The 27,495-nt window shown below is 45.3% G+C and overlaps 1 protein-coding gene and 1 long non-coding RNA gene across 20 annotated transcripts in view; one reads left to right on the top strand and one right to left on the bottom strand.

Moving 5' to 3' along the window:
* LOC117565809 (uncharacterized) overlaps positions 1–27,495 on the bottom strand; it is a 113,079-nt gene that overhangs the window by 37,153 nt on the left and 48,431 nt on the right. The window contains exons 1-27 of one of the 18 annotated variants that reach the window (XM_052002657.1): positions 25,188–25,208; positions 23,256–23,450; positions 21,777–21,977; positions 18,668–20,882; positions 17,118–17,261; positions 16,989–17,057; positions 16,854–16,931; positions 16,090–16,710; positions 15,358–15,579; positions 15,034–15,216; positions 14,299–14,784; positions 11,802–14,240; positions 11,119–11,739; positions 10,752–11,066; positions 9,837–10,160; positions 9,459–9,776; positions 9,066–9,398; positions 8,664–8,990; positions 8,276–8,593; positions 7,618–7,941; positions 7,221–7,544; positions 6,526–7,158; positions 6,117–6,455; positions 5,742–6,047; positions 5,117–5,446; positions 3,448–5,037; positions 127–3,318 (exon numbers count right to left, since the gene is read on the bottom strand). In XM_052002657.1, coding sequence (XP_051858617.1) covers positions 127–3,318; positions 3,448–5,037; positions 5,117–5,446; positions 5,742–6,047; positions 6,117–6,455; positions 6,526–7,158; positions 7,221–7,544; positions 7,618–7,941; positions 8,276–8,593; positions 8,664–8,990; positions 9,066–9,398; positions 9,459–9,776; positions 9,837–10,160; positions 10,752–11,066; positions 11,119–11,739; positions 11,802–14,240; positions 14,299–14,784; positions 15,034–15,216; positions 15,358–15,579; positions 16,090–16,710; positions 16,854–16,931; positions 16,989–17,057; positions 17,118–17,261; positions 18,668–19,319 — 14,488 coding nt within the window. In that variant the 5' untranslated portion in view covers positions 19,320–20,882; positions 21,777–21,977; positions 23,256–23,450; positions 25,188–25,208. The other 17 variants (XM_052002654.1, XM_052002651.1, XM_052002667.1 and 14 more) reach the window with 17 other exon arrangements.
* On the top strand, positions 20,934–26,491 carry LOC127565194 (uncharacterized). Of its 2 annotated transcripts, none has more exons than XR_007954595.1 (3): positions 20,934–21,181; positions 25,469–25,567; positions 26,465–26,491. It is a non-coding gene; the product is annotated as an uncharacterized LOC127565194 (long non-coding RNA). The 2 variants fall into 2 exon arrangements; XR_007954596.1 differs by lacking the exon at positions 20,934–21,181 and adding an exon at positions 24,476–24,589.

Below are 27,495 nucleotides of genomic sequence, written 5' to 3' on the forward strand. Positions count from 1 at the left end.
AGTGAGAACAGTGTACTAAAGGGCGTGATTGGAACAAAGTCCATTAAAGCGACCGAAAACCAAGCTGGTTTACGCCTTGAGCTAACTAACTGATTGGGTAAATAGATAAAGAAAACAGTGTCCTACCTTGCTCACGTTGACAGCCAGTGAATGGATCTCCAGTATAGCCCACATCGCAAGTGCAGATGGGTTGATGATTAGCCACATTACAACGGGCATTGAATCCGCAGGCACCCACACAGGGATCAGCGCACTTTTGTCGTATGCATGCTTTGGTGGGGGCACATTCCGGATTGATGGTACACTCGGGTCGGCAGTTTGGTGGCGTGCCAATAAATGTGGCAGCGCAGGAGCAAGCCGGATTGCCGTTGAGTTCCTTACACTCAGAGTTGGGTCCGCATGGCGAGGGTACGCAAGGATGCTCCGGTTGTACAGGCTGTGGTTTGCGTTCCTCTTGGTAACAGCGTGTAAATGGATCGCCAGTGAAGCCAGTGTTGCATGAGCACGATGGGTTGTGATTAATCACCTGGCAGCGTGCGAATTGACCGCATGCGCCTGGGCACGGGTCTACGCACTTCTTCTGAATGCAAGCCGTTTGCAGAGAGCACTCTGAGCTGACAATACATTCTGGTTTGCATGCAGGTGGTGATCCAAGCATGCCTGGTTGACAGGCACAAACGGCACCCTGGGCGGACACATGGCACAAGCTGTTGGGTCCACATGGATTTGGCTGGCATGGATCCTTAGGCGCGGGTGTCTCTTGACGGCAATGGACAAATGGATCGCCCGTATAGCCTTGTAGGCAACTGCAGATTGGTATATGATTGGACACGTCACATTGGGAGTTCTGACCACAAGTACCGGGGCAGGGATCAACACACTTCTTATTGAGACAAGCCTTATTTGGGGAACAGTCGGTGCTCAGCGTGCATTCCGGACGACAACCGGTGTAGGGATCACCCTGGTAATCGGTAAGGCAACTGCAAATGCCATCTCGGCACTCTGCATTCGCACCACAAGGCTGCAGATCGCAAGGATCCACCGGAGTGTCAGGTTGTGGTGGTGCACGTTCGATAATTTCCACACACTGGACAAATGGATCGCCAGTGAAGGCGGCACGACATGTGCAAATGGCCAAATGATTCTGTATGCGACATTCAGAGTTGATACCGCAGGAACCATCGCAAGGATCGCGACACTTTTCAGCGATGCAAGCGCGATCGGAGGCACAGTCGGTGTTGACCACGCATTCGGGACGGCAATTTGGCGGTGCTCCAATGTAGTTGGCCAGGCAAGAGCAAGAAGCTTGCTCACCGCGCACGCGGCATTCTGCATAGAGGCCGCATGGTGATGGTTGGCAAGGATTTTGTTGTGTAGGTTCTTTTTTAGGTTGTGGTTCTGGTACTGGATAGCAGCGCGCGAAGGGATCGCCGGTCATTTCCAGAGGGCAACTACAAATAGGATTGTGATTGATCACCTCGCACTTGGCATTGTTGCCACAGATGCCGGCACAAGGATTTGCGCAACGGAACTTGTGGCACGCCTTGTTCTGTGGACACTCCGCATTTACTGTGCATTCTGGCTTGCAATTGGGTGGAGCTCCGATGAAGGTCTCCAGGCAGGAACATACGGCTAGGCCATTAGCAGCGCGGCATTTGCTGTTCGCGCCGCAAGGTGATGGATTACAAGGATCCGCAACAGGTCCTGGTGTTACTGGCTCAAAGCGTCGGCAATTGGAGAATGGATCTCCAGTATAACCATCGTTGCAGACGCAGTTGGGCACGTGATTGATGGCATAGCACTGAGCATTGGAGCCGCAGATGCCAGGGCAAGGATCCTGGCACTTGTTGCGTATGCACGCCTTGTCTGTCGGACAGTCTGAGCTAAGCACGCATTCGGGTCGGCAACCTTCGTAGGGATTGCCCTGGTACTCATCGATGCATCTGCAGGCGGCGGCGCCGTTGCGTTCGATGCACTCGGCGTTAGCACCACATGGCGACGGATCACAAGGTTTTGGAGGCTCCTCTCGTTGTTGGACGCACTGCACAAATGCATTGCCTGCAAAACCAGGCGGGCAGGAGCAGGACACCGAGTGACCAATGACACGGCATTCGGAATTGGTACCACAGGAACCGGGACAGGGATCGCGACACTTGTTGTTGATGCATGCCTGCGTGGAGGGGCAATCAGGATTAATGATGCACTCGACACGACAATTGGGTGGCGCTCCAAAGAACTCTGGCAGGCATTGGCATACTGGACCCTTGTCGTCTGCCTTGCATATGGAATTGGGTCCACATGGCGTCGGAACACATGGATCACTAGGCGCTGGTGTATCAGTGTCGACCTCTTTGGGCAGTATGTTTTCAGTACAGCTCTTGAACGGATCACCAGTTGTTCCAGGTGGACAACCGCAGATGGGACTGTGATTGATGACCTCACAGCGTGCTTCAATGCCGCAGGCGCCGGCGCAAGGATCGACGCATTTCTTGTTGACGCAAGCTTGCAAAGCCGAGCATTCACTGGAAACAACACATTCGGGTCGGCATTGTGGCGGACTTCCTATGTAACCTTCCAGGCAGGAGCAGACAGCATGACCGTTAATATCGCGACATTGACTGTTAGCTCCACATGGTGTGGGCGAGCAGGCCTTGACCTCGGGCACTGTAACGATTGGTTTCGGGCGGCAAATGGTGAATGGATCACCTTCGTATCCTTGTTGACATGAGCAAACTGGTATGTGATTGAGCACCTCGCAAATGGCATTGTTACCACAAGTGCCGGGGCACGGATCCACACATCTGTTGCGCATGCACGCCTTGTCTCTGGAACAATCGGCTGACAGTGTGCATTCCGGTCGGCAGCCCTCGAAGGGATTGCCCTGATAGTTATTTTGGCAGCGACATTCGCCGCTGAAGCAATCGGCATTCGGGCCACACGGATTTGGATTGCATGGATCGTTAGGTTGTGCGGGCGTCTTCTCCTCAGGAAGCTTGCTGCAGCGTATGAATGGATCGCCGGTAAAGCCTTCAATGCAGTTGCAAATGGGCAAATGATTGAGAACATGACACTTAGCTTCAAAGCCACAGGAGCCAGGGCAAGGATCGCGACACTTTTGATTGATGCACGCTTCGTTGGGTCCGCACTCGGAATTGAGAACGCATTGTGGGCGACAGCTGGGTGGTGCGCCAATAAAGTCGGGCAGGCATGAGCAGGCAGGACTGCCACCAACAATTTGGCATTTAGAGTTCGGACCGCAAGGCGAAGGTACACAAGAAGGTACGGGTGGTTGAGGTGTGGTTACATCAATAGTGATTGCTGAGGGCGAGAGAGAAAGAAATATGGTATAGATGTGTTACAGCTGATATAAAACGAATCGATTAAGTATAGTGTATACAAAAACCAATTTAGAAAAGCCTTAATTGTGTTTTAAGTTGAAATACTTACGTATCTTGCTGCACTGCACGAAAGGATCGCCAGTCATGCCACGCGGACATGTGCAAATGGGGCTATGATTCTTGGTGGTACAGATGGCGCGAACGCCACACGTATGCAGGCATGGATCCACGCACTTGTTAGTGACACAAGCCCGTTCCGGAGCGCATTCAGCGTTTACCACACACTCGGGTCGGCAATTGGGGGGTTGATTGACAAAGCCGGACTGGCAGGAACAAACCGCCTGGTTGTTAATGCTGCGGCAATTGCTGTTGGGGCCACAGGGTGATGGAACGCAGGGATTTACTGGTGGCGGTGGTGTGCGCGGCACAGGACGGCAGCTGAAGAACGGATCTCCACTATATCCATCAGGGCAGTTACAGTTTGGCACATGGTTATCCACTGTGCAGATAGCAAACTCGCCGCACATATTGGCACAGGGATCAATACACTTGAAACGCACACAAGCCTGGGCCGGACTACATTCATCATTAGTCTCGCATTCGCGTCGACAACCCCGCTGGGCATCGTAGGGATTGCCCTCGAAGCCCTCGTGGCAATAGCAGGCGCCAGCGCCGTTGCGTTCTCTACACTCGGCATGAGGACCACAGGGGGAAGGTTCGCATGGTGATGAGTGTGGTGTAGTGGTTAATATTGGAGTCAAAGGTTGGCAGCCAAAGAGGGGATCTCCTTCGTAGCCATCAGCACAGGAGCAGACAGCATTGTGTTGCACTACCTGGCAAACGGCATTACTGCCACATGAGCCAGGACAAGGATCCACACATCGTTCCTGCTGACAGGACAAATGATTCTGACATTCGTCGTTATTGGTACACTCGGGTCGACAGTTGGGCGGGCGACCAATGTAATTCGTCTGGCAAGAGCAAGCGGCCTGTTCACCGATCTCACGGCATATAGAGTTTGGACCGCATGGTGATGGCACACATGGATTTTCTGTAGATTTGGCGACATCCTTGACACAACCTGAGATCGGATCTCCAGTCATTCCTGGTACACAGCTGCATATAGGATTATGATTGACAACTTGGCACTTGGCATTCTCTCCACAAGCACCACGGCAAGGATCAGCACACTTCTGATTGACGCATGCACGATTCTGAGCACACTCTGAGCTGACAACACATTCTGGCTTGCAGGTGGGCGGTGCTCCAATGTAACCCTCCAAGCAACTGCAGACAGCATGGCTGTTTTGATCATGGCACTGACTGTTAGGTCCACAAGGCGATGGTTGACAGGGATTCTCTGGACGGCGTGTTACCACTTCGATGAGGGCACATGACCGATGCGGATCTCCTTCATAACCATCAAAGCACATGCAGTTGGGTGCATGATTCAGAACACGACATTCAGCATTGATGCCACAGGCACCTGGGCATGGATCCTGGCACTTGTTATTAATACATGCACGAGAACGATCGCAGTCGGCGTTTTGCACACATTCTGGACGACATCCGCTGTACGGATCACCGAAGTACTCTGGCTGACAGGCGCAGGAGCCGGCTCCGTTGCGTTCCCGACAAATGGCATTGGCTCCACAAGGGCTGGGATTACATGGATTACGTGGCGCTTCTGTTGGAATGACTAGATCAAGGAGAAATAAGATGAGATAAAAGTAATATGTTAGTACTGCGATAAGTTTGAATGGCCGGTTGATTTATACTTTGTTGTATAATGGCACAGCCGGCGGAGAAAGGATCTCCGGTATAACCAGGCTCGCACTGACAGTTCGGATTATGCTTGATGACCATGCATTGAGAATGCAGGCCACAGGCACCGATACATGGATTGGCACAGCGCTGGTTAATACATGCAAGATTGGCTGGGCAATCTGGACTTGTCGTGCATTCGGGTCGGCAGTTGGGTGGTCTGCCGATATAGTCGGGCAGGCAGGAGCATGCAGGTGAAGCGCGTATATCGACGCATTTGGAGTTGGGCCCACAGGGTGAGGGCGCACAAGGATTACCGGGTACTTTGGGTGTTGTTTCATCCACTACATTAGCCAATAATGCCCACAGAGTAGTTGAAGTATAGTTGCAAACACATATACATTTACACATTACACAGATAGATGGAGATAGTGTAGAGAGTACATAAAGTGGAAGAGAAGTACAACATTAAGGTGAAGGATTTATATACATGCAAGAAAGAAATAGTGAGTGAGACCTTAAACCAGCTGGACAGGAGATTCTAATAAAACCGACTTAATAACTTAATCTCATAAAATTTGTTCTTGCCTTGTCCAACTGGCGTGAACCACTCAGCTTTTGAGGACTACTCATGCTTACATATAATACGTGTACATCTATTGAAGGGATCTCCGGTATAGCCTGGGGCACAGGAGCATGCAGGATAGTGATTAATGACCTGGCAACGCGCTTCCAGACCACAAGTACCTGGACACGGGTCCACGCACTTTTGATTTTGACAGTTGAGATTTTGAGCGCAATCAGAGCTAACAATGCACTCAGGCCTACAGTTAGGCGCTGAACCAGTAAAAGAAGGTTGGCAGGAGCATACGGCATGGTTGTTAATTTCACGGCATTGACTATATGGACCACAGGGTGAGGGCACGCATGGATTGACATTTACAGCTGTTGAAAGGTACGAGGTTCGGTTTACTTTGAGTATTTGCATTTGAGGGGAGTTAAGGTAAAACATACGTGGAGCGGGGAGTTGGGGTATTTCTCGGCAAGCACTTGAAGGGTTTCCAGTGTAACCGGAAAGGCAGTGACAGCTGGGCAAGTGATTAGATACACGACATTCGGCATTCAAGCCACAAACACCTGGACAGGGGTCCACGCATTTCTGATTGATACACGATCTGTCGCGGACACAATCACTGTTGACCACGCACTCAGGACGACAGCCGCTATACGGATCACCGAAATATTCCGGCAGGCAAGTGCAGGATCCGGCACCATTGCGTTCTCGACACTCGGCGTTCGGACCGCAAGGTGAAGGTATACATGGAGTCAAACGTTCTTCGGGCACAGTAATTGCTAAGTGATGGAAGTTGAGGACAAGATTAGCTCAAGTCACACGTATAATGGGGATATCTATCAGGCTTACGTTGTGGATTGCAGCCAGCGAATGGGTCACCGGAGTAACCACTCTCGCAATTACAAACAGGCGAGTGGTTCACCACATTGCAGTAGGCATTAAAGCCACAAGATCCAGGACATGGGTCCTTGCAACGCTCATTGACGCAGGCTAAATTGGCCGGACACTCAGAGTTTTGCGTGCACTCAGGACGACAATTAGGAGCACGTCCTATGTAGTTCGGCAGGCAGGAGCAGACACCCGTTTCGCCGACAACGCGGCACTGCGAGTTTGGACCGCATGGACTTGGCACGCATGGATTTTCATTGGATTTGGGTGTCTCAGGTGCATCAGGTTGCCACGGAGCACAGCGTACGAACGGATCGCCAGTGTAGCCAGGTGGACAGGAGCAGATTGGATTGTGATTGGTCACCTTGCAGTGAGCCTCGCTCGCACAGGTGCCTGGGCATGGATCTACACAGCGTGAATTCACACAGGCCTTGTCTTGCGAGCACTCGGAACTAACCGAACACTCGGGACGACAGGCAGGTGGGGCACCAATATAGTTGGTAATGCATGAGCAGACCGCATGACCATTTACCTCACGGCACTGGCTATAAGGACCACAAGGCGATGGTCGACAAGGTTGCACTGGTGGCGCCACTAAAATATTGTTTTAACGATTACTAAACTGATCAAAAGGGAATTACTAGCAAATACTCTACATTTGGGTATTTCGCGGCAATATTGCGAGGGGTTGCCCGTGAAACCAGAGGGGCAACTGCAACTGGGTGAGTGATTGATCACGTGGCATTCGGCGGCAACGCCACAGACTCCAGGACAGGGATCGCGGCACTTGTTGTTGAGGCACGCTCGATTCTTTGAGCAGTCACTGTTGAGAACACATTCCGGACGGCACTCCGTGTACGGATCACCACTATATTCTGGTAGACAAGTGCAGGATCCGACGCCGTTACGTTCCTTGCAGAGTGCATTGGCACCACAGGGACTTGGGTTGCAGGGATTGGCAATTTCAGGCGGTACAACAACTAATATATTGTAAAGAGAGGGCAAGATTTAGAAGACGAGAAACTCAAATATGCGATGGGGTCGAGTTCTTACTTTGCGGACTACACTCTGAGAATGGATCGCCCGCATAACCATCAAGGCAACGGCAAATGGGTCTGTGATTATTTACAAGGCATGTGGTCTGAATGCCGCAGGTGCCCACACAGGGGTCTTGACAGCGTAAATTGATGCAGGCCATATTGCCGGTACACTCGGAGTTCGATGTGCATTCCGGGCGGCAATTTGGCGCCCTACCCACATAATGTTGCAAGCATGAGCACACAGGTTGCTCATTGGCAGCCGACACCCGACATTGCGAGTTGGGACCACATGGCGATGGCACACATGGATCAACGCGGCCACTTACAATGGGACGTTCTACATTTTACCATTCCATACCAATCAATAACACCAAATGATAACAGCATGCACCACAATAAAAGCCATATAAAAAGTTTGTACATAAAAAAGAAAGATATAGATATAGATGTATATATAGATAAAGAATCGTATGTTGAATGAGGCAATGAGATGATGTAAAGTGGAGCTGCAAAATCATAGATAGGATAGCCAAACAAAGACAATTTAGCGTTGCATTTTGAATCGATAATAGGGACATGTTCGAAAATTCGATTACTAAAGAAGCCCATCGATAATTTTGCAGCTCCCAATGAAAGGATGCAACAATGATTGGTCTGTGTGGGTTTCTTACTCTGTTCGGGTAGACACCGTATAAAGGGATCACCATTAAAGCCGGGGCTGCATGAACAGATAGGATTGTGATTGACGACTCGGCATAAAGCATTTTGACCGCATGTGCCGGGACAGGGATCTTTGCAGCGTTCGTTGATGCACGACTTATCCTGGCTGCACTCGGAACTGCTCATGCATTCTGGTCGGCAATTAGGTGGAGCACCCTCATAATTGGGCACACACGAGCATACGGCATGGCCGTTCAATGCTCGACAATTGCTGTAAAGGCCACACGGTGAGGGTTGACAAGGATTTTCGGGCACAATGGGTTCGGGATCTACATGCGAAGAGTGTGCTATTAATATGAGAATTTTGTTTGTGGTGGAGAAAAATCCCTAGAGTCTTACATCGCGGAGTTTCAGGAATAAGATGACAACCAGCGATGGGATTTCCAGTGTAGCCTGGCAGGCATTCGCAGTTGGGCGCATGATTGAAGACGGCACATTGGGCGCTGTGGCCACACATGCCTGGGCAAGGATCAACGCATTTCTGGTTCACGCAGGCGCGAGATTTAGGACAGTCTGAGTTGATGACGCACTCGGGTCGGCATTCTACATAAGGATCTCCAAAGTATTCAGGCACGCACTTGCAAGCAGCGGCACGATTACGTTCCTCACAAAGGGCATTTAAGCCACAAGGACTAGGTCGACAAGGTTGAGTGGTCTCAATAGGTGCTACGAGTTTAATAGAGAATGAAACACGGGGATTTGAGTAATAATTCTTTGAGCAAACAACGCGTGTAAACGTACTTTCCAGGATCTGATAACAGCCGGTAAAGGGATCGCCTGTAAAACCAGGCTGACACATGCACACCGGTGCATGAGAGCTGACATGACATATGGCATTATTGCCACAGGATCCAATGCAGGGATCAGCACAGCGAGCATTCATACAAGCCATGCGCGCCGGACACTCGGAGTTGATGCTGCACTCGGGACGACAAGCGGGCGGACGTCCAACATAGTTGTTGATGCAAGCGCAGACAGCGCCCTGGCTGGACGCTTGGCATTGCGAGTTGGGGCCACAGGGCGATGGGATGCAAGGATTGACTGGTATTATGGGGTCGGGTACCACGATTGGCTCTATAAGGATGACAAATTGTAATTCGAGCTGCCTGGCAAAGATCTTAAGGAGGAACCTACTTCTTTCGGGCAGACACTGATGGAATGGATCACCGGTGTAACCATCATAACAGCTGCATATAGGCGAGTGGTTGGTGGTGCGACAGCGCGCATTATAACCACAAGTGCCAGGGCATGGATCGGAACATCTCTGATTGATGCAGGCCCTGTTTGATGGGCATTCTGCACTAATTACACACTCGGGCTTGCAATTGGGCGGACTGCCCATGTAATCTGGCAAGCAAGCACAAACGGGACGATCTCCAACAACGTGACACGTGCTGAAGAGGCCACAGGGTGAGGGTCTGCATGGGTCTTTCGGAATTGGTAGATACATATCTATGAAAGGTCGTATAGGTATTAACTGAGGATCTGTATAGAAAAAGGGGTCCATCATACTTGAGGGTTTCTCCACGCAGGCGCGAAGTGGATTCCCTGTGAAACCGGATTCACAACTACAAACGGGTTGGTGGTGCGCAACTCGACAGATGGCATTATAACCACAGGCATTAGCACAGGGATCTTGGCACTTCATATTGATGCAGGCCTTGCTTGTGGGGCAATCACTGTTTTGTACGCATTCGGGGCGACAATTAATGTACGGATCTCCAAAGTAGTTTTGGATGCAGCTGCATGAGCCAGCACCGTTGCGTTCGCGACAAATGGCATTCGCACCACATGGCGATGGATAGCATGGATCAGTGGGCAAATCGGGTACCACAACTGTTTGTGGTATAGGCAAATGGAAATAGCAAGCAGCAGATGACGAACAAGATGTGAATAAATACAAAATAAGGAAATACAAGATAGGCTTACAAACTAGGCATATACATAAATTTACATATAATTATAAGGCAATGCGATATAGTCGAGAATGACCGACTTTAGTTACCGTGTACCTAAGACAGTCAGTGATTTAGTTTAGCATATGTTTTTGATCAGTTTATCAGTCTTTTGTTGGCGACAGTTTTTTTGAATGGACATTGCTAAGTCATCTTCTTAATTTAGTCAGTCTCATGTATAGGTTTTTAAAAGCAGATTTATATTTGAACTTTTGTCTGCGTTCATTAAAGTCACTTTAGTCCGGGCACAGGGTATTTAAGTGGATGAAAGAATAATGTTTGAATATGTACATAATACAAAGAACATGCATGAAATGAGTAGACCATAGACCCCTTAAAACTAAACCCCTTCTAACACCACTGAAAAGAACATACAACATTAAGGAGACATTGTGGGCGTTTTGAAGGGAATCACAATGTTGTGATCGAACGCCAATAAGGGAATAGCAAATAATCAAAGGCGGGTACTCACTTTCAATCATATTGCAACCAGTATAGGGATCACCCTGATAGTTCTCGAGACAGCTACACTTAGGCTGATGGTTTTGTGTTGTGCAGAGGGCGTTGAAGCCACAAGTACCGACACAAGGATCCTCGCAACGTTGGCGTATGCATGCGCGATTTGAAGGACAATCCTGATGAATGACGCACTCGGGTCGGCAGTTTGGCGGAGCACCAAACATGCCAGCCAAGCAAGAGCATTCTGCACGATTATTCACATCGCGGCATTTGGCATTAGGTCCACAAGGGTTGGGCAGGCAGGGATTTACCGCTGGACGTGGTTCAGCTAATCAATGAAAATATTAAACGAAGCGAGTAATGAATACTTTAAAACTTACGTTTTGGTACACATTGCTCGAATGGATCGCCGACATAATTCTTGGGACAGGTGCAAATGGGGTTGTGGTTGTTCACTTGACACTTGGCATTGAAGCCGCACGTGCCACTGCAAGGATCAGCGCACTTTTGATTGATACAAGCCAAATTTTGGGCACATTCTGCGCTAACCACACACTCCGGTCGGCATGTAGGCGGAGCACCGAAGTAGCCAACCTTGCAGCTGCACGTCGGGTGTCCCTCGACTGTTCGGCATATGCTGTTAGGCCCACATGGATTCGGTTCACATACACTAATTGGTCCAATCGGAGTGCGTTTGCAGCCCACGAAGGGATCACCTTCGAATCCACGAGTACAACTGCAGGTGGGCAAATGATTGACGACTGCACACTCGGCATTAGCTCCACAAGCACCCGTGCAAGGATTGCGACAATGCTGCTTAATGCATGCCAAAGACGAAGGACACTCGGAATTGTAAATACATTCAGGACGACAGCCAGTGCTATAAGGATCTCCAAAGTAAGGCTCAATACAGCTGCAACGGGCGGCATCATTGTGTGGTGTGCAGACCGCATTCTCCGCACATGGATTCGGATAGCAAGGATTGCGTTGATCGCTGGGTTCTGTGGTTTTAAAAGCAATAAATATGGGATAATTCTATTAAAAAAAATGGTTTAAAACTCACTGTCTCTGATGACTTTGGAGCAGCCGACGAAGGCGTCTCCCTCGAAGCCTTGATCGCAACTACAGTGCGCCGAATGGGCAACAACTGTGCAGCGAGCATTGTGTCCACATGCATTGGCGCATGGGTTCTGACACTTCTCGTGTATGCACGCTTTGTCAGCGGGACACTCGCTACTGAGCGTACACTCTGGACGACAGTAGGGAGGACTTCCGATGTAGTTAGCAACGCAAGAGCAGACGGGTCGGTTTTGTTTGATCTGACAGATTGAGTTGGGTCCGCAAGGCGAAGGTACGCAGGGATTGCCTGGGGTCTTGCCATCTGGCGGCAGATCGGGAATGCGTGAGCAAGCGACAAATGGATCACCCTCATGATTGGGTTCGCAAGAGCAGATTGGATTGTGATTAAGCACCTCGCAACGGGCACCAATGCCGCAGGTATCTGGGCAGGGATCTGCACAGCGATTGTTGATGCAAGCCTGGCTTGGAGCACACTCAGAACTAACCACGCACTCGGGTTGGCAGACGGGTGGTGCGCCCTTGAAGTTGGGTAGGCAGGAGCAGGCGGCATAACCATCGGCTGAGGCCAAGCAACGTGAGTTGGGACCGCAAGGCGACGGTTCGCAGGGATTTTTCGATGGCGTTGGTGGTGGCAGGTAATATGGATTACATGCCAAGAAGGCATCACCACTGTAGCCCTCGGCACAGACACACACTGGCGCATGATTCACAACACGACAGAGGGCATTAATGCCACAAATACCCACACAAGCGTCCACGCACTTGGAGTTTACACAAGATTTGTCTGCGGTACAGTCGCTGTTGAGGACGCACTCGGGGCGACAGCCGAGGTAGGCATTACCAAAGTAACCCTTGCGACAAACGCAGGCTAAGCCGCCACTTTGGCGCTTGCACTCGGCATTGGGACCGCATTGCAGCTTAGCACAGTTGGGCGAAGGCGTCGGAACAATGGGTGAGGGCGGTGAGCATTGTTCATATGGGTTACCATAAAGTCCTTGAGGACAAGCACAAACTGGATTATGCTCGTAGACGCGGCAGACGGCATTACGGCCACACGAACCGGGGCAGGGATCCAAACAACGTTGACCCAAACAGGCGCGATCGAAGGGACAGTCTGAGTTAGCAACGCACTCCGGTCGGCAGCGGGGATTCTGTTGAGCATCCGGACCAAAGCAGGGATCGCAGAGAGCGACACCGTCACCAAAGACGGAGCACACATCGTGGGGTCCACAAGGTGACGGAGCGCAAGGATCACGCGAAACATTCTTCAATATGCCAATGGGTACACACTGGAGGAAGGCATCACCAGCGAAGCCATCGAGACAATGGCAGACTGGCGTATGCTGGCGCACATTACAGATGGCATTAATGCCACAGATGGTACCGGCACACGGATCAACGCACTTGTGATTGATGCAGGAGAGTGGGTCGCCGCAGTCAGAGTTGATATCGCATTCGGGTTGGCAGCCAGACTGTGGATCACCCAGATAGCCAGGCAAACAGGAGCAGACAGCACGATTGTTGAGCAACTTGCATTCACTATTCAAGCCACATGGACTGGGCACACAAGGATTGGCCTTAGGTTGATCCAAGGCAAAGCAGCGTATACCAGGGTTACCAGTTAGTCCGGCATTGCAAGAGCAAACTGGATGATGTTGCTCCACGCGACAGTTGGCACCATGACCGCAAGCTCCAGGGCATGGATCGTAGCAACGGAAGCCCATGCAAGCCTTACTTTGTGGACAATCGGCATCCACTTGACACTCGTAGCCATGGCAGCCAGTAAGCGATGTTGGATCTCCAGATAGTCCTTCGGGACAAACACAAGCAGTTTGACCATCGCCAGCGACGACGCAGTTGGCGTTGGGTCCACATGGATTGGGATCACAAACGGTACGGCTGGGTTCGCGACAGCCTTGATAAGCATCGCCCACATAACCAGGGCGGCAGTAGCACTCCTCTCGGTTTTCGGCTACATAGCAGTCGGCATTACGTCCACAAGGTCCAGGCTGGCATAACTCAACCGTATGTTCCGTTGGTTTGTCACAACTTCTGAAGGGATTGCCGACTTTATTGTCTGGACAATAGCAGACCGGTTGACGCGAAGAATCACAAATGGCACCAGTGCCACAAGGATTGGGTTCGCACGGGTTGATAGGCTCAACACAGCCACGTATGGTATTGGGGCTCTCCACATATCCAGGCAAGCACGTACACTTGGAGAATCCATTACTCAGCACGGAGCACTGAGTGTTTGGACCGCATGGAGAAGGATCGCAGGGATTTGAGGGCAGCTCACAGGCAATAAGCGGTGGTTGACCCTCGTACTCCGGTAAGCAGAAGCAAACAGGAGCGCCATTCACGCGACGACAGCCAGAGTTGGGTCCGCATGGATTTGGTGTACATTCATCGCCCTCAGGTACTGCAAATGATTGAGTATTAATATCGAACTTCGACGAGAATTAGAGGGTTACACTTACTGCAATTCTTGAATGGATTGCCAGTGAGTCCTTTGGGACAGAAGCAGATGGGATTGCCATTGTCCAGTTCGCACAGTGCATTAAGACCACAAGGATTGGGTTCACAAGGATTCTGTGGTGGACTGCAGCCCACCTCGGGGTTTCCGTTGTATCCAGGTGGACACTTGCAGATGCCGCGATGATTTATCACATCGCAAAGTGCAAATGCGCCGCATTGACAAGGCGAGGTGCACTTGCCATTGAGACATGCCTGACTGGCATCACATTCCGAATCCGAGCGACAGCCCAGAGATTGTTGGCACAAGACATAGGCGTTGCCCTGGTAGCCCGGCAGGCAGCGACAATCGATTCCGTGATTGACGGGTACACATTCGGCATTCTCGCCACATGAATCCTCTTGGCAAGGATTAATGCAGCGACGATTGAGACGATCGCAGAGCTTGTTCGGTGGACAATCCTCATTGTATTGGCATACATGGGTGCGTGCTATTTTTTGGGTTATCGTGCAGTTGTTGTTGTTGTACGAGTATGTATGATACAGATTCATTTGTTGTTGTCGGATTTATACATGTGATGTGGCAGGTGTTCGAGGAGTTTGTACAGTGTATAAAACAGAAGAGAGAGAGAGAAAGTTTGTTTTGGGGAACATTTTGTGGTTGATTAGCAAGAGAGGATTATTTAAGAATTAAAACAAGACTGTGCAACAAAGTGCATTCTATTAATTGATGTACTAACCTGGCTGACAGCCAACAAATCCATTGCCCTGATAACCATCCGCACAGCTACAATCAGCTGCGTGATTCGTGTTGATGCAGACTGCATTCTGAGCACATGGATCGTGCGCATCGCAAGGATGTACACAACGCTCATTGATGCAGGCTTCTGTCACTCCACAATCCGAGTTGTCAGTACATTCGACTGTATAAATACAAGATACGTCGATTATTTAAAGAAAATTAAATATTACAACATTGAAAAAAATATTAAAATTTGTTGCTAGTTGCAGTTAAATTTTATGGACTTGATGAATTTGTTGATTAATCTGGTTAAATTGCTTACTTGCGTTATCAGTGGGCACACACTTGACCATTGGATTACCCTCATGTCCTTGTGGGCAACTGCAAATGGGTCGATGACTCTTTGCCGTACACTTGGCACTTGGCGCACAGACCTTGGCAAACTCGCAGGGATCTTGACACAGACCCATGTAGCATGCCTCATTTTCAATGCAATCGTTATTTGATTGACAAGGCTCTTGTGTTTTGGATGTGCCCGATGGTTCTACTTGTTATAAATTAATCGGTTAGTTAGCAGTCAAATTAATTTGTCGATTATTTAGTTAAAAGTAACGTAACGCATGATGCCAATGTAAATATGTTAAGGCTTATATGCAGAGGACTGTGTTACGAGGATCATAATTATATACAGACTCTTAGTATATGTAGTATAAAGGGTATGCCCTTGCAGAAGCAATGAAAGTATGACAGCAGCATGAAAATTAAAAATATTTTGGAAAAATAATTAAGAATAATTTTCATATTTCCTTTATACATCTGCAGGGACATTCAACCTTCGGCAATCCGAAGCTGCCTTCTTGGTCAATTCAATTTTAATAAATTATATTTTACAAGTTTGCGAATGCACAATTGTCACTTTGGTACTTATTAATGTATGCGAGGATTGAACAATACATATTTATATATTTACAAATTTATGAGCAAGATGCACATTTTAAGTAGCCAAAGTGACAGCATAGCCAAGTTTTGTGTTCAGCCGACTGTGTGTGTATACCTTTCTTTTGGCAACGCCCCAGCTTACAGTGCTCGCTAGGAGCACAGTTAGTATCTACTGTACATGGGTTAATAATTGTGATATCTGTTGCAGTCGCCGGTGGTGGTGCAGTGGTTGCGACGGTGCCGTCGTTTGTGGTTTGCATCGTGAATATATTATCCATTTCGGTGGTTGTACCCGGACGAGTGGGTAACTCTGTAGGCCACGTTGTGGTACTACTCATCGTTGTCGTCTCTGGGATCTCATTCGAGGTATCCAGACGAGTGGTTTTCATTTTTGGCGTTGTAGTCCGCCGAATACCAGAATCTTTGCTGCTCACTGTGGTTGTTGTGATCATTGGTCCTGGTGTCGGTGTATCGGTTATATTATTTTCACCATCCCGATAACCTTTCGTGTGTCCCGACTTAATCGTTGTAGTCTCAATTGTCGTGGTACTAGCTGTGGTTGTGGTGGGGTTAGTAGCGGTAGTAATGATTGTGCTCTTTTCAGTGCTAGAAGAAGTTGTGCTTGTTCTTGTTGTGGTTGTGGTTGTTGTAGGGTTTGTTGATGTTGTTGTAGTTGTTGTTGTTGTAGTTTTCGCTGTGATTGGCTTGGTAGTACTAGTTGTTATTGTTACATTAGCTAGGGAGAGACGATATATTTACATGGGTAAAGGGTGGTTATTTTATATACACATAATATATACACTTGTGTGTTAGTGCTCAGCTCGATTGATTAATTGAATGATTACTGTATACCCAAATTGATTCAAAACTTGAACTAACCTTTGATACATGCGCCAGTTGTTGGGTCACACTTGGCGCCTGGTGGACAGTGATCGCAGCCAGGAGTGCGACCAGTGCCTGTAATTGATATTATTACTATCCGAGACTATCTTTAAAATTTTCACTTTAACTTACTGTCGCGACAGTTGCATCCGTCACACTCAAAACCTCTACGACAATCAGATTTACGTTGGCATTCGCATACTAGAAGTGCACAGTTAACATGTGAATGATCTTCATTATTGCATAAGTTCGAGAACCCACCTTGAGAACAGCTGGGAGAGTGGGCAACCACGCGACAATCCTCACTGCGGCTGCAGGGATTTGCATGAGCACATGGATCCACACAGAGCGCATTGATGCACGCTTGTTGCGAGGGACATTCATCACTTGAAGCACAACCGATTTCTGTTTGTTGCAATTGAAGGGGAAATAATGTTATGCAGAAAATTGTTCGCATTAGTTTAAAGTTTTAACAGCGTTTTTCTTTCATTGCAATATTTTGTTTAATTCATTCAATTTGTTTGCATTTGTGTAAGAATCCTGTTTTAAGGTAGTTTTTCTTTGAGTTCTTTTCAATGCTGTTAGTATAGAATATTGATTGCTTTCCTGTATGCTTCTAATGCTAACAAGCTTATATCAGAGTATTGTTGAATTATTTCTATAAATACTATTGTTATTATTATTGTTGTTGCTATTGTAGTTATCGCAATACAACCAATACACATGCAAGCAAGCAATTAGGATACGACTATATCTTGGGGTTAGTGCAGTTTTTTTAAATATCCTTAAAATATATAAAAATACAATCACCAATTAGTACCATTTACTAGATCATGCAATTGGTTAGTCATATAGACATATAAATATATAAAACTTACAAAACACTTTTATTTGGTTCACATAGTTGGAATTATGTACAGATATAAATTCATATGTACTAAATACAACAAAAATCAACACAAATTTGAAATATCAATATAAAACACAGAGATAATGAAGGATCGCGCTGGCCATAACATGCACATCGAGCACATTCAAAAGACATTCAAGATGATCAAGGTGGTTGATGATGTACAGAAGAACATTGGATGATTATACACGAAAACGAATACGAGTACGAGTACAAGTAAACAAGTAATTGCAGCAGGCAGGCAGGCAAAATAAGCAGGCAACTAATATGAAGAAACACACGTGGATAGAGCTTTTTTCACTCAATGCTCCTTTGGTATTCGAGCACATTTAGTCTGGGAATATATTCCCAAAAAAAGTGGTGGTTCTTGGTGATGGCGTTTCGGTACGGTAGTAGAGTGGGTGGTGGATTTGGTGGGTGCAGGCAGAATGACAGCAGAGGAGCCATTGATAAGACGACGGGGAAGAATAATATTATAGAAAAATTCAAAGCGAGTGATGCCTTCGAAGGCATGCAGAGTACACATGGGTGTTGCATTGCAAGGAACAGAACAGAGGGAGAACATTACAATAAAATAAAAGACATGCACGTGCCAGCCATATCAATAGGCTGGTCTGTAATGGTCATAGGTTGAAGGTGTAGGTATGATGACAGATCCACAAAAAAAGAGAGACGAAGTGATGGAAAGAGAAGATAGGACAAAATGAGACATCAATATTGAAGTTGGCTTCTACATATTGCCAGATGCATTTGGCGATTAAAGTAGTTGGCGCCACGGATGCCAAAAAGAGAGTTTCTTTCACCGCAACCCTGTGGTTCTTTTTTGCAATTCATTCAATTTAAAGAGAACACGTGGATCGATAATAATGACTTAACATTTACATTTCACTGCTTTAGTTACCTGCATTTATAGAGCAACCGGGTTTATTTACATCTGCGGCGTTATCACAATAGCACAATGTGGTGTGGTTCAATGTACGACAAACAGTGAAATTTTGAACATTACAAAGCTTTTCGTAATATTCACACGGTCTAATGCAATTTGCTTTCACACACAACTCTTCGTCCGAGCAATCGTCATTTAAAGTACACATTGGCAAGAATTCTGTCATAGTCTTTTCTGTAATGGTTTCAGTGACATTTGGCAAACCAATTGAAATAAGTGTACCTTCAGTTGTAGTTGATTCTATCAATGTGTGTCCAGTCGTCGGTATTATTGTAACCCCACTGGTTGTTGTCTCACCAGGATAACCCATAGATGTATAAAAGAAAGGAGTCATTGAAGTGCTGGGAGCTGATGTTGTTCCGAGAGTCGAAATTTTAGAAGAAATCAGTTCAGTTGATGCATCTTGTGGTGATTCCGAAAATGATTGCTTAGTTATAGCATAAGTTGTGCTAGTGAGATCAGGGTTAGATGTCGGTTGAGTATCAGATGGAAGCATTGTCACAGTTGGTGTAGTCTTCGGTTCGTTAGTTGTTGCAACGCTAGAAGTTTTAAGCGACATGGGTACTGATGTTGAAGTGTATGGAGAACTTTCTGAAATTTCTCCCATGGTAGTTTCTTCAGAACGGAAACTTTCCGTAGAATCGAAGGAAGATCTTTCAGTTGTACGAATAGGTTGAGTTGTTGTTTTAACAAAAATTGGTTTTCTGGCAGGTTCTTCGGAAAGCAAACCTTCTGTAGTACCAGGGAAGACAGAACTTTCCGTTGTAATAATATATTGAGTGGTGGGTACCTCAGGGATTAGTTTTACTGTAGTACCTTCAGAAAATGAACTTTCTGTAGTACCAGAGAAAGATCTTTCAGAAGTACTAATTGATTGAGTAGTGGACACATCAGGAATTTGTTTAATAGTTGTTCGCTCAGAAAGTGGACTTTCTGTAAAACCAGGAGAGGAAGAACTTTGTATTGTAATAGAAGATTCAGTCGTAGGTAACTTAGGAATGTGTTGCAAAGTAGTTGCTTCAGTGAATTGACTTTCTGTAGTACCAGAGAAAGATCTCTCTGTTGTGGCAATAGATTGAGTTGTGGGTACCTCAGGGATTTGTTTTATTGTAGTTTCTTCAGAGAATGAACTTTGTGTAGTAGCAGAAGAGGATCTCTCAGTTGTATCAATAGATTGAGTTGTGGGTACCCTAGGAATTGGTTTTATTGTAGTGCCTTCAGAAAATGAACTTTCTGTAGTACCAAAGGAAGATCTTTCTGTAGTAATAATAGATTGAGTTGTAGGTACATCAGGACTTTGTTTAATAGTTGTTCCCTCAGAAAGTGAACTTTCTGTAGAACCAGGGGAGGAAGAACTTTCTGTTGTAAAAGGAGATTGAGTCGTAGGTAACTTAGGGATGTGCTGCAATGTAGTTGTTTCAGTGAATTGACTTTCTGTAGTACCAGATGAAGATCTCTCTGTTGTGACAATAGATTGAGTTGTGGGTATCCTAGGAATTGGTTTTATTGTAGTTTCTTCAGAGAATGAACTTTGTGTAGTAGCAGAAGAGGATCTCTCAGTTGTGAATTGAGTTGTGGGTACATCAGGAATTTGTTTAATAGTTGTTCGCTCAGAAAGTGAACTTTCTGTAGAACCAGGGGAGGAAGAACTTTCTGTTGTAATAGAAGATTCAGTCGTAGGTAACTTAGGGATGTGTTGCAAAGTAGTTGCTTCAGTGAATTGACTTTCTGTAGTACCAGAGGAAGATCTCTCTGTTGTGACAGTAGATTGAGTTGTGGGTACCTCAGGGATTTGTTTTATTGTAGTTTCTTCAGAGAATGAACTTTGTGTAGTAGCAGAAGAGGATCTCTCAGTTGTGAATTGAGTTGTGGGTACATCAGGAATTTGTTTAATAGTTGTTCGCTCAGAAAGTGAACTTTCTGTAGAACCAGGGGAGGAAGAACTTTCTGTTGTAATAGAAGATTCAGTCGTAGGTAACTTAGGGATGTGTTGCAAAGTAGTTGCTTCAGTGAATTGACTTTCTGTAGTACCAGAGGAAGATCTCTCTGTTGTGACAGTAGATTGAGTTGTGGGTACCTCAGGGATTTGTTTTATTGTAGTTTCTTCAGAGAATGAACTTTGTGTAGTAGCAGAAGAGGATCTCTCAGTTGTGAATTGAGTTGTGGGTACCTCAGGAATTTGTTTAATAGTTGTTCGCTCAGAAAGTGGACTTTCTGTAGAACCAGGGGAGGAAGAACTATCTGTTGTAATAGAAGATTCTGTCGTAGGTAACTTAGGGATGTGTTGCAATGTAGTTGCTTCAGTGAATTGACTTTCTGTAGTACCAGAGGAAGATCTCTCTGTTGTGACAAAAGATTCAGTTGTGGGCAAATCAGGAATTTGTTTAATAGTTGTTCGCTCAGAAAGTGGACTTTCTGTAGAACCAGGGGAGGAAGAACTTTCTGTTGTAATAGAAGATTCAGTCGTAGGTAACTTAGGGATGTGTTGCAAAGTAGTTGCTTCAGTGAATTGACTTTCTGTAGTACCAGAGAAAGATCTCTCTGTTGTGACAAAAGATTGAGTTGTGGGTACCTCAGGGATTTGTTTTATTGTAGTTTCTTCAGAGAATGAACTTTTTGTAGTAGCAGAAGAGGATCTCTCAGTTGTGAATTGAGTTGTGGGTACCTCAGGAATTTGTTTAATAGTTGTTCGCTCAGAAAGTGGACTTTCTGTAGAACCAGGGGAGGAAGAACTTTCTGTTGTAATAGGAGATGCAGACGTAGGTAACTTAGGGATGTGTGGCAATGTAGTTGCTTCAGTGAATTGACTTTCTGTAGTACCAGAGGAAGATCTCTCTGTTGTGGCAATAAATTGAGTTGTGGGTACCTCAGGGATTTGTTTTATTGTAGTTTCTTCAGAGAATGAACTTTGTGTAGTAGCAGAAGAGGATCTCTCAGTTGTATCAATAGATTGAGTTGTGGGTATCCTAGGAATTGGTTTTATTGTAGTGCCTTCAGAAAATGAACTTTCTGTAGTACCAAAGGAAGATCTTTCAGTGGTAATAATAGATTGAGTTGTGGGTACATCAGGAATTTGTTTAATAGTTGTTCGCTCAGAAAGTGGACTTTCTGTAGAACCAGGGGAGGAAAAACTTTCTCTTGTAATAGGAGATTCAGTCGTAGGTAACTTAGGGATGTGCTGCAATGTAGTTGCTTCAGTGAATTGACTTTCTATAGTACCAGAGGAAGATCTCTCTGTTGTGACAATAGATTGAGTTGTGGGTACCTCAGGGATTTGTTTTATTGTAGTTTCTTCAGAGAATGAACTTTGTGTAGTAGCAGAAGAGGATCTCTCAGTTGTGAATTGAGTTGTGGGTACATCAAGAATTTGTTTAATAGTTGTTCGCTCAGAAAGTGAACTTTCTGTAGAACCAGGGGAGGAAGAACTTTCTGTTGTAATAGAAGATTCAGTCGTAGGTAACTTAGGGATCTGTTGCAATGTAGTTGCTTCAGTGAATTGACTTTCTGTAGTACCAGAGGAAGATCTTTCTGTTGTGACAATAGATTCAGTTGTGGGCAAATCAGGAATTTGTTTAATAGTTGTTCGCTCAGAAAGTGGACTTTCTGTAGAACCAGGGGAGGAAGAACTTTCTGTTGTAATAGGAGATGCAGACGTAGGTGGGATGTGTTGCAATGTAGTTGCTTCAGTGAATTGGCTTTCTGTAGTACCAGAGAAAGATCTCTCTGTTGTGACAATAGATTGAGTTGTGGGTACCTCAGGGATTTGTTTTATTGTAGTTTCTTCAGAGAATGAACTTTGTGTAGTAGCAGAAGAGGATCTCTCAGTTGTGAATTGAGTTGTGGGTACATCAGGAATTTGTTTAATAGTTGTTCGCTCAGAAAGTGAACTTTCTGTAGAACCAGGGAAGGAAGAACTTTCTGTTGTAATAGAAGATTCAGTCGTAGGTAACTTAGGGATGTGTTGCAAAGTAGTTGCTTCAGTGAATTGACTTTCTGTAGTACCAGAGGAAGATCTCTCTGTTGTGACAGTAGATTGAGTTGTGGGTACCTCAGGAATTTGTTTAATAGTTGTTCGCTCAGAAAGTGAACTTTCTGTAGAACCAGGGAAGGAAGAACTTTCTGTTGTAATAGAAGATTCAGTCGTAGGTAACTTAGGGATGTGTTGCAAAGTAGTTGCTTCAGTGAATTGACTTTCTGTAGTACCAGAGGAAGATCTCTCTGTTGTGACAGTAGATTGAGTTGTGGGTACCTCAGGGATTTGTTTTATTGTAGTTTCTTCAGAGAATGAACTTTGTGTAGTAGCAGAAGAGGATCTCTCAGTTGTGAATTGAGTTGTGGGTACATCAGGAATTTGTTTAATAGTTGTTCGCTCAGAAAGTGAACTTTCTGTAGAACCAGGGGAGGAAGAACTTTCTGTTGTAATAGAAGATTCAGTCGTAGGTAACTTAGGGATGTGTTGCAATGTAGTTGCTTCAGTGAATTGACTTTCTGTAGTACCAGAGGAAGATCTTCCTGTTGTGACAATAGATTCAGTTGTGGGTACCTCAGGAATTTGTTTAATAGTTGTTCGCTCAGAAAGTGGACTTTCTGTAGAACCAGGGGAGGAAGAACTTTCTGTTGTAATAGGAGATGCAGACGTAGGTGGGATGTGTTGCAATGTAGTTGCTTCAGTGAATTGGCTTTCTGTAGTACCAGAGAAAGATCTCTCTGTTGTGACAATAGATTGAGTTGTGGGTACCTCAGGGATTTGTTTTATTGTAGTTTCTTCAGAGAATGAACTTTGTGTAGTAGCAGAAGAGGATCTCTCAGTTGTATCAATAGATTGAGTTGTGGGTACCCTAGGAATTGGTTTTATTGTAGTGCCTTCAGAAAATGAACTTTCTGTAGTACCAAAGGAAGATCTTTCTGTAGTAATAATAGATTGAGTTGTAGGTACATCAGGACTTTGTTTAATAGTTGTTCCCTCAGAAAGTGAACTTTCTGTAGAACCAGGGGAGGAAGAACTTTCTGTTGTAGTAGAAGATTCAGTCGTAGGTAACTTAGGGATGTGTTGCAAAGTAGTTGCTTCAGTGAATTGACTTTCTGTAGTACCAGAGAAAGATCTCTCTGTTGTGACAGTAGATTGAGTTGTGGGTACCTCAGGGATTTGTTTTATTGTAGTTTCTTCAGAGAATGAACTTTGTGTAGTAGCAGAAGAGGATCTCTCAGTTGTGAATTGAGTTGAAAGTGAACTTTCTGTAGAACCAGGGGAGGAAGAACTTTCTGTTGTAATAGAAGATTCAGTCGTAGGTAACTTAGGGATGTGTTGCAAAGTAGTTGCTTCAGTGAATTGACTTTCTGTAGTACCAGAGGAAGATCTCTCTGTTGTGACAGTAGATTGAGTTGTGGGTACCTCAGGGATTTGTTTTATTGTAGTTTCTTCAGAGAATGAACTTTGTGTAGTAGCAGAAGAGGATCTCTCATTTGTGAATTGAGTTGTGGGTACATCAGGAATTTGTTTAATAGTTGTTCGCTCAGAAAGTGGACTTTCTGTAGAACCATTGGAGGAAGAACTTTCTGTTGTAATAGAAGATTCAGTCGTAGGTAACTTAGGGATGTGTTGCAATGTAGTTGCTTCTGTGAATTGACTTTCTGTAGTACCAGACGAAGATCTCTCTGTTGTGACAATAGATTGAGTTGTGGGTACCTCAGGGATTTGTTTTATTGTAGTTTCTTCAGAGAATGAACTTTGTGTAGTATCAGAAGAGGATCTCTCAGTTGTGAATTGAGTTGTGGGTACATCAGGAATTTGTTTAATAGTTGTTCGCTCAGAAAGTGGACTTTCTGTAGAACCAGAGGAGGAAGAACTTTCTGTTGTAATAGGAGATTCAGTCGTAGGTAACTTAGGGATGTGTTGCAATGTAGTTGCTTCAGGGAATTGACTTTCTGTAAAACGAGACGAAGATCTCTCTGTTGTGACAATAGATTGAGTTGTGGGTACCTCAGGAATTTGTTTAATAGTTGTTCGCTCAGAAAGTGGACTTTCTGTAGAACCAAGGGAGGAAGAACTTTCTGTTGTAATAGGAGATTCAGTCGTAGGTAACTTAGGGATGTGCTGCAATGTAGTTGCTTCAGTGAATTGACTTTCTGTAAAACGAGACGAAGATCTCTCTGTTGTGACAATAGATTGAGTTGTGGGTACCTCAGGGATTTGTTTTATTGTAGTTTCTTCAGAGAATGAACTTTGTGTAGTAGCAGAAGAGGATCTCTCAGTTGTGAATTGAGTTGTGGGTACATCAGGAATTTGTTTAATAGTTGTTCGCTCAGAAAGTGAACTTTCTGTAGAACCAGGGGAGGAAGAACTTTCTGTTGTAATAGAAGATTCAGTCGTAGGTAACTTAGATATGTGTTGCAAAGTAGTTGCTTCAGGGAATTGACTTTCTGTAGTACCAGAGGAAGATCTCTCTGTTGTGACAAAAGATTGAGTTGTGGGTACATCAGGAATTTGTTTAATAGTTGTTCGCTCAGAAAGTGGACTTTCTGTAGTTTCTGTTGTAATAGAAGATTCAGTCGTAGGTAACTTAGGGATATGTTGCAAAGTAGTTGCTTCAGGGAATTGACTTTCTGTAGTACCAGAGGAAGATCTCTCTGTTGTGACAATAGATTCAGTTGTGGGCAAATCAGGAATTTGTTTAATAGTTGTTCGCTCAGAAAGTGAACTTTCTGTAGAACCAGGGGAGGAAGAACTTTCTGTTGTAATAGAAGATTCAGTCGTAGGTAACTTAGGGATGTGTTGCAATGTAGTTGCTTCAGTGAATTGACTTTCTGTAGGACCAGACGAAGATCTCTCTGTTGTGACAATAGATTGAGTTGTGGGTCCCTCAGGAATTTGTTTAATAGTTGTTCGCTCAGAAAGTGGACTTTCTGTAGAACCAGGGGAGGAAGAACTTTCTGTTGTAATAGGAGATTCAGTCGTAGGTAACTTAGGGATGTGTTGCAATGTAGTTGCTTCAGTGAATTGACTTTCTGTAGTACCAGAGGAAGATCTCTCTGTTGTGACAATAGATTGAGTTGTGGGTACCTCAGGGATTTGTTTTATTGTAGTTTCTTCAGAGAATGAACTTTGTGTAGTAGCAGAAGAGGATCTCTCAGTTGTGAATTGAGTTGTGGGTACCTCAGGAATTTGTTTAATAGTTGTTCGCTCAGAAAGTGGACTTTCTGTAGAACCAGGGGAGGAAGAACTTTCTGTTGTAATAGAAGATTCAGTCGTAGGTAACTTAGGGATGTGTTGCAAAGTAGTTGCTTCAGGGAATTGACTTTCTGTAGTACGAGAAGAAGATTTCTCTGTTGTGACAAGATATTGAGTTGTGGGTACCTCAGGAATTTGTTTAATAGTTGTTCGCTCAGAAAGTGGACTTTCTGTTGAACCAGGGGAGGTAGAACTTTCTGTTGTAATAGAAGATTCAGTCGTAGGTAACTTAGGGATGTGTTGCAAAGTAGTTGCTTCAGGGAATTGACTTTCTGTAGTACCAGAGGAAGATCTCTCTGTTGTGACAATAGATTCAGTTGTGGGCAAATCAGGAATTTGTTTAATAGTTGTTCGCTCAGAAAGTGGACTTTCTGTAGAACCAGGGGAGGAAGAACTTTCTGTTGTAATAGAAGATTCAGTCGTAGGTAACTTAGGGATGTGTTGCAATGTAGTTGCTTCAGTGAATTGACTTTCTGTAGGACCAGACGAAGATCTCTCTGTTGTGACAATAGATTGGGTTGTAGGTACCTCAGGGATTTGTTTTATTGTAGTTTCTTGAGAGAATGAACTTTGTGTAGTAGCAGAAGAGGATTTCTCAGTTGTGAATTGAGTTGTGGGTACATCAGAAATTTGTTTAATAGTTGTTCGCTCAGAAAGTGGACTTTCTGTAGAACCAGGGGAGGAAGAACTTTCTGTTGTAAAAGGAGATTCAGTCGTAGGTAACTTAGTGATGTGTTGCAATGTAGTTGCTTCAGGGAATTGACTTTCTGTAGTACCAGAGGAAGATCTCTCTGTTGTGACAATAGATTGAGTTGTGGGTACCTCAGGGATTTGTTTTATTGTAGTTTCTTCAGAGAATGAACTTTGTGTAGTAGCGGAAGAGGATCTTTCAGTTGTATCAAAAGATTGAGTTGTGGGTACCCTAGGAATTGGTTTTATTGTAGTGCCTTCGGAAAATGAACTTTCTGTGGTACCAAAGGAAGATCTTTCTGTGGTAATAATAGATTGAGTTGTGGGCAAATCAGGAATTTGTTTAATAGTTGTTCGCTCAGAAAGTGGACTTTCTGTAGAACCAGGGGAGGAAGAACTTTCTGTTGTAATAGAAGATGCAGTTGTAGGTAACTTAGGGATGTGTTGCAATGTAGTTGCTTCAGTGAATTGACTTTCTGTAGTACCAGAGGAAGATCTCTCTGTTGGTACAATAGATTGAGTTGTGGGTACTTCAGGGATTTGTGTTATCACAGTTGTTTCAGAAAAAGGATTTTCTGTAGTACCAGAGGAAGATTTTTCAGTTGTAATAACAGATTGGGTTGTGGTTACATTAGAAATAGGTTTTACAGTAGTTTTAATTGAACGATAACTTTGTGTAGTACCAAAGGAAGGATATCTTTCTGTTGTTATAACAGATTGTGTTTTTTCTTCTAAAGTTGTTGTAACAGGAGTCAAGGTAGTTTCCTGAGAAGTTTGGATCGATTCGTCAGTTGTCGTTTTTTCAGTCACTGGAATCGAGGTAGTTGTTTTTAGAGATCCTGACATTGATGTTTGAGCACTTTCT

This window comes from Drosophila albomicans, chromosome 2L (genome assembly GCF_009650485.2).
Source record: "Drosophila albomicans strain 15112-1751.03 chromosome 2L, ASM965048v2, whole genome shotgun sequence".
NCBI classification, from domain to species: Eukaryota; Metazoa; Arthropoda; class Insecta; order Diptera; family Drosophilidae; genus Drosophila; species Drosophila albomicans.